This window comes from Falco peregrinus, chromosome 6 (assembly GCF_023634155.1).
Source record: "Falco peregrinus isolate bFalPer1 chromosome 6, bFalPer1.pri, whole genome shotgun sequence".
Classification (NCBI taxonomy): Eukaryota; Metazoa; Chordata; class Aves; order Falconiformes; family Falconidae; genus Falco; species Falco peregrinus.
In genome coordinates this window covers 89404457-89411460 of record NC_073726.1, presented here as the reverse complement: position 1 = coordinate 89411460, position 7004 = coordinate 89404457, and the positions used below count along the sequence as shown (strand labels likewise).

General features: G+C 48.2%; 1 protein-coding gene across 2 annotated transcripts; it reads right to left on the bottom strand.

Moving 5' to 3' along the window:
• Positions 1-2233: 2233 nt before the first annotated feature.
• Positions 2234-6642, bottom strand: TEX55 (testis expressed 55). Of its 2 annotated transcripts, XM_055809273.1 has the most exons (4): positions 6569-6642; positions 5227-5922; positions 4908-4970; positions 2234-4186 (listed from the first exon to the last, which is right to left on the bottom strand). In XM_055809273.1, exons 1-4 carry the CDS (start codon positions 6584-6586, stop codon positions 4073-4075), a joined length of 891 nt encoding a protein of 296 aa, XP_055665248.1. In that variant the 5' UTR covers positions 6587-6642; the 3' UTR covers positions 2234-4072. The 2 variants fall into 2 exon arrangements, with proteins under 2 accessions (XP_055665248.1, XP_055665249.1); XM_055809274.1 differs by lacking the exon at positions 4908-4970.
• Between the last annotated feature and the right edge of the window lie 362 nt (positions 6643-7004).

Here is a 7004-nt window from a genome sequence, read left to right as displayed (position 1 = left end):
AAAGTTCCCCCTTTCATTTGTGTATGTTGAGGCATGGCCATGAACTTTTGGTGATGCTGCTACGCCGGTGTTGCCCATGAAGGCAGTCCCAAAAAGGGAATTCAGGCGTGGATATTGATGCCTGACCTTAAGGGAGTGTTTCTTCTCTTTCTTCTGCATTTCATCTGGCTAAAAGAATGGTCAAGAGAAGCTTTCCCTTGAATACAACCTCAAGGTGTGTCAGACAGAATTTGATCAATTTGCCCTCATATATTCCCTTTCTAAGCACTCTCACATTCTCCAGTCTTCAACTTGAGCTCTCTCTTGAGCTAAGCTCTTCGTTGGGCTTTACCCAGAAGTTAATTTCTTCCACTGCAGACATGCAAGCCTGAATAATTGCTGCTGCCTACTTCAAGTATCACATGACTGTGAAACTTTGAAATCAATGGCATTAAACCAGCCTAAGGTTGTTGTTACGTGGCAATGATTCATATCCAGTGAGTCACAATGAAATGTCTCATGCTATAAGTAGCTGCCCATTGAGGAGCTATCCTGCTTGTGCCCTCTGTCTAACTAAGCAGCAGAGCAGAGTCCATGTGAACTTTTTGTAGGACCTTTAGCCAGCAGTTACAACTATTTATTTTTTTTTTCCATTGGTTGTTTAGAGGCAGTACGCAGGCAACTTTAGTATTGCTTGGGGCATCTGAGTCATTTTAAGTTCCATACACAGATGGCAGAAAAAGAAACTGATCTTTTGATCCAAGACACCTATTTCACAGAGACCACACTTTCCTTCTGGCTGGCCCCTCTGCATCCTGATTCTAGGGGAGTACAAGGTTCACAACAGAAACGGTCTGTACACCATAAGATCATGCTATTTGGCAGCTGAACTGGATGTCAGGCTTCTGTGTCAGTCCATGGATCAGCAAAAAATCTCGTCTGTGAAAATACTACACTTTCTCTCAGCTCAAACTGCAGAGGAAACACCCTTGAGAACTACAAAAGTACCTCCAGCCTCCCCACCTTCCACTCCATGACCTATCCCTGTCCATTAGAAGCACACAGCGATACACGGGTGTGGGTAAAGGGACAAAACACCCTTGTAAGAAGAATGCACTTCAGTGCACAGACATTTCCCTCGTGGAGAGAAGAAAGAACAAACAACAGATGTTAGTTACGTTGCTTAGCACACTACTGGAGGGCATTCAAATATACTGTGACTAGCGTGCTATAAGGACTTATATGGAATAGTTTCAGTTACACACAATGAACTGTTAATTCCTTCACAGCACCCAAGGCAAGAAATTTAATGACAGTTTAATGTCATATTGATAAATGTTCAGTTACGAAGAAGAAACATGGATCCAATGGTTTGGGAAAGAAATTATGTAAAAGGGACAGTCACTCTGGAACTAAGACTACAATAAATGTTTCCATTTTAAATGAATTTTTTCTGCTTTTCTTCACCACAGAAAGCCCTTCACACACACAAACAGCAGTGGCGCACAAGTGCCTTAATGTGAGGTAGAATTTTTCTAGAGCTAACATGTATTTTTCAGCAAAACTCTGAAGAAAATCAAAAGGACAGCTGTGTGGCACTAACTTAAACACAATAACCCGCACACCTTCTGGAAGATGCTTTTTTGTTTCCATAACACTAAGTTCCTGGACTTTTTTTCTTTCAAAATACAACCCAATCATCTGAGAGGCTTGAGGAGAAGAAAGTGACATTTCTTCTCAGCTCATGATGAGTTCCCCAACATTTCTGGTCAAAGCTCTTACTGAGAGCTGATCAACTCCCCCCTAAGTCTGTGAAAGCTGAAGGGTTGTCCTTGGCCTACTGCCTTCCAGAGTCTCTCGCCATCTACACATGCCAAATCCAGGCTCACACAGCTGTCCTGAGTGCAGCCTCATTCATTTCTATACAACTGCTGCTCCTCAAAGGAGAGGGACCTTGGTCCTGAGAAACAGGAAAGACAGCTGCTCTCTCTTATATGCACTGGGAAGGACTCCTTGCTACCACACAGCATCTTTGTTAGCATGAGATAAGGTGGTTAGGCCACCCAAGGAAAATTTTGGCCCTGAGATTGCTGAGGAATAGTGGGTAGGGCTTCTCTTGCAAAACTTCTGTCATCTGTGAGAAGACTACTTTCCAGCTCACTTCAACTTATTTGGGAGAGAAATTAAGGATCTTTCCTTGCAGAACTCTGTTAATGTTGATGTGAAATTGAGGTCATACACCTATAGTCTGAGAAGGTGTTACAAGTCAGAAGTTTTTAATGAGTAAAAGGTAACAAAAAAATAAAACACACAAATGATAGAAGCACAAAGTTCACAGCTCAGGTGTACCCAAAAGCACCCTAATCCTGTTCTACAACAAAATTCAAAGACATTGCAACTTCTCCATCTCTTGGGAGAACATGCTGATGTGACCATAGTGATGAAAAGGCTTCAGCTGCTATCTTCATCTTCCATGCAATTCCTGTTCCACAGAGGTGCATTAGCACTTCTCTTACATTCACAGGGCGTGTACGTACAGGGCTGCTTATAAATTCTTGATCAACAATATATAAGGCTGAAAAAACATCAGTCACTCTGTTTCATTAAGTGTCCAATTCTTCCAGCTGCTGAAGTAGGGCTTTCAAAAGCATCTCACTGTTTCAGTGGGACCTAGATGTGTAAGACTACACCAAACCTCTTATAAAACCCATGAAGATTTTATTTAAAACTTGAGCCATCTTTACGCTCACAATAACCTTGAAAACATTCCTGCCCTATGAATGAAAGGGATGCTTACCCACCTTTAACCTGGAAACAGATGAACTAGCTGATCTTTTTTGAGAACCTTAGATTGAAAGGCAATTCTTCTCAGCCACGAAATTTGTATATCAAATACTTGCCTCTGTTTTTCCCAGACTTTTTGGGCTCAAGCTTCGCTGTGGAGTATCACACAACCTAATCATCAGACTTTTAGCTGAAAATAGATAGATGGAATATAAGTTTCTATGGTGCTCTCTTCATAGCCATAGAGACAGTCATTTGGGAATACAGTACCATCCGTCATGAAATTAGAGCACTTGCCTAAAAAAGAGAAAATTCTGTAGTGACAAAAAACCTTCTGGCATCTACTGCACAGACACATTAAATGAAGCCAAAATAACAGTACGCTCTGTTGCATGTTTTCAATAATCTTCAGGCAAGAGAGAGGAAAAAGAAAGACAAAGTTTCTTTATAGGGTGGAAACAGACAGTTGGATGGTATGAAAATGAGAATTGTAAGTGCTTTGAGACTCGAAATCAGTTCAAATGACGTAGAAAGTGTACCTTGCGTCTGAATTTCCTGGGCTACAAGTGTCTGGTTTTGGTTTGTTTAGTTTTGTTCACCTCCCACATTCCTGAGTGACAATGTCTTCTGAAGCCACAGAGGGTGTGTGCAACTGTTGCTTTACTGTTCTGGTTATCGAAAGATACACTGTATTTGCAATGATGCAGCTGGGCAACCCCAAAAAGCAGAGTGATCGGAACCCAGCAGGGATGGTGAAGGGTGAGACAGCTGTGTCCAGTGCGTGGAAGAGGCAGTGAGACAGCTTCTTGCATCAGAGGAGCTCGGGGGGCAGTGGGAAAGCCACAGACCCAGCTTCTCAAAGTATTAGACGGACACAGGCACTGCTGCATAGCTGGAGACGGTAAGTTACCAATGCAGCATGGAAAAAAAAAGAGAGGACTATGGGTCATAGAGGGCTGCTTTTTAATTTTACTTGGTTTTGTGCTTGTATTGTCTGAGCTGTGAGGTTTCTCTGTATGGAAAAGCAGAGTCTAGGGGCAGCGTAACTGTAGGATTTATGCATTTGTATGCACAGACTGCACAGGAGTTCAGCAGACCTGCCTTTTCAAGGTGTGCTATATGTGCATGAGGTCTGTGCATGCTTTGATTTCAGTTTGTGCATCCAAACCAATACCTGGTTGCAGGATTTAAACCCAAGGGGAAGCACAAGCACACAGAACAGAAAAATCAGGAAACATACAAGCAGACCTATTCCAAGTTACAAAAGCACAGTGCTGTGAAGGCCCCATGCAATACCACAATAGCAAGGTCAGTAGGGGCCAAAAGGAGTGTACAGGACGTCTTCCAGAAACATCTCTGCATCTTCATTCTCCTCCAATATTCCCTCCATTTCAGCCTGCCTGGCATTTATCATAGACTGCACCTGGGCAAAAGGAAAAGGAAAAGGGTCATTTGGGAGACTGTTTCCTTACCACTAGTGCCCAGAACTGACCTTGCCATTCCTCTGCCAGTTTTGCATTCAGTTCGGCATGAACCCAGCAGCAAATCACAAAGGTGGTGCTTCCCCTGACTGACTAGAGGGCAGTGAAGGAAAAGATTCTCGCTCTCTGTCTGCTCTCTTTCCTCTAACCTCCTTTCCCCAAGGAGCTCCCCACACTTCTAACTCACTCCCAAACGATCGTCTCATTCCACTGACTTTTAATTTCCTGTGTTTTAATACCCTGCAGGATCAGCAGAGACAGCTCTCCTGAATAGGGGTGTGTGGCAGGAAAATGGTTCCCTCCCAGTATGGGATAGAGGAAGCTGGAGAAGGAGTCACAGGGCCCTATCTCTGTCCCTAAGCTTCCCTTACCTCTCAGGAACAGTCATCCAGGGCTCAACCACCCCATTCTGCTCTCAAACCTGGCTCTTCCACACACCCACCCTCTCACATCTCTCCTTCCCCTCCTTCTAGAGCGCATGTGGTCCCTTGCACCCTGGGCACTCTGCTCCTGTCACATGCTTCTCCTCCTCCCAAGTGAGCAGACAACACAGTGAGAGAAATAGTCATGGGCTGACACTTTTTCTGGTGTGCTCAGTGAAGCTGGCTTTCTGCTGTGGCCCTAACAGGACAGTCACTGTTAAGCCCCAGCAAGACACCATACCTGCAGCAATATGAACTGCAAGGGGTCATCGGGTTTCTGGTACACCAGTTTTTCTGTGATCTCCTGAGACAGACAGAAAAGAAGTATTGATCCTTGGGCAGATGGGTGGTTGCACTTTCTGCTTCAACACTAGCTGCATTTTAGAAAGGAAACATATCTTTCAATCCCCAAAGATGATCAAGGGTCCTTTTCTTAAGTGTAAACTTAAGAAAGCACAGGATAAGGAGGGACCTGGGGAAGGGATAATTTAGTCCAAGCTAACTTTAGCCCACGCTTCTCAAGCAAGCCTTTGGAGGGAGAAAGGAAAGCAAAATTTCACCTGAAATATCTGCAGAATATTGTGTTTCTCCATGTACTTAATGGAGACTTCAAAAGGGTCTTCATACGCAATTGGCTGCTCCGTTATTTCATGTGTAGTCTCTGTTGGCTTGGCTACAGTTGCTGATGACTGAGCCCCAGGTGTTTTACCGCCAGTCTGTGCAGAGTCGGACATGTACATCTTGACCTTGAAACCTGGCTGCTTACCCACAGGTGATCTGATCTCATCCAAGTTTTCCCTGGATGTGAGAAATTCCACAACAGGTAACTGGTCCTCAGAACCTGGTGGTTTCTCAATGACCAGCTGGTCTGCAGATGCTGGCAGTTCCACTACAGATGGCTGATCTGCAGATGTGGGTGTTTTAACCCCAGCTAATTCATCCAGTGACAGTGGGCACTCAACTGTAGATGACTGGTCTGCAGATGCTGGTGGTTTAACACCAGTTAATTCATCCAGTGGCAGTGTGGACTCAACTATAGATGACTGGTCTGCAGATGATGATGTTTTAATGCCAGCTAATTCATCCAGTGACAGTGGGGACTCAACTATAGACAGCTGGTCTGCAGATGATGGTGTTTTAACTCCATCCGGTGACAATGGTGACTGAACTATAGGTGTCTGGTCCTCAGACGATCCAGCAGCTGGCGGTATGCTAGATTCCTCCACTTCAGATTCTAAATGATCGTTAGACTCTTGCTAAGACATTTAACAAATAAAGAACAATTAAAGTTTTTTAACAGGTAGCCCTACAGACCAGATACATCACATTACTGCATCCTTCCGTAAGTGTGTTGCAGCCCCTCTTAGAGCAAGCACTAGTAGGCCTTAATTTCTGTGTCTGCCCCTCCCCCCCACCTGCTCATGGGCTCAGGGGCCCCATTTAAGCTCAAGCCCAAGCCTGCAGGCCTAGTCTGAGTTCTGCAGCGGGTGTACTTCGGCCTGGTCCTGACTTACTGACTGGCTGTCTTAGGGGGACTCTAGTATTATATATAACTCTATATTGTACACCCCCTGGGGCAGAGGAGGCGGGAGCCGTGGCAGCCGCCCGCTGGATTTGGGGTTCCCAGTTGCGTGGCCTGAAGCCCGGGGGAGGCCAGGGTGTGTGTGTGGGGGGTGCGGGGTGGGGTGCTGGTGCACAGCCCACACGCTTCCCTGTAATTGGGAAGGGGGTGTTATGCCTGGGGAGCAGGGGGCGCGGTAGGCCGCGGGGGTCAAGGGGCCTGGGGGCGCAGGGGGCCGGGACAGGGGCCAGCGAAGCCAGGCGGGGGGGGGGCGCCCTCCGGGGCTGGGTGTGCGCGGGGAAGGGGTCTCCGGGCCCGGGGCCGCCACTGCCCGCCCTCACCTGCCCCCGGCTCTCCATGGCAGGGCAGGGCCGCGCTTCGCCTGCCCGCGCCGCCGGGCGCTGGTGCCGCTCGCCGTGCGCGGGGCGGGGCGGGGCGGCGCGGGCAGACGCCGGAGCGGTTGCCGGGGAAACCGCCGCCCCCGCTCGCGGTACGCGGAGCCGCCGGGGTCACGTGGGCAGCGGGTGCCGCGCCGCCATCTTGGGTGGGGGCGGGAACGGCGGGCGGGCCGCGGGGAGGGACCCGGGCGCTGCCGCGGGGCCTGGGCCGGCCCCGGGGGCCATCCCCTGCCGGCGCGGTGTGAGCCCGGCCGCAGGCCGCAGGTCGCCCTGGTGCGTGTCGGCAGGCAGCGCGCCGTCCGTGGGGGCCTGCGGCTGCTGTGGCCTGCTGGAAGCGAGGGGACCCTGGGTAGAGTGGAGGGCACGGGGGGCCCCCCAG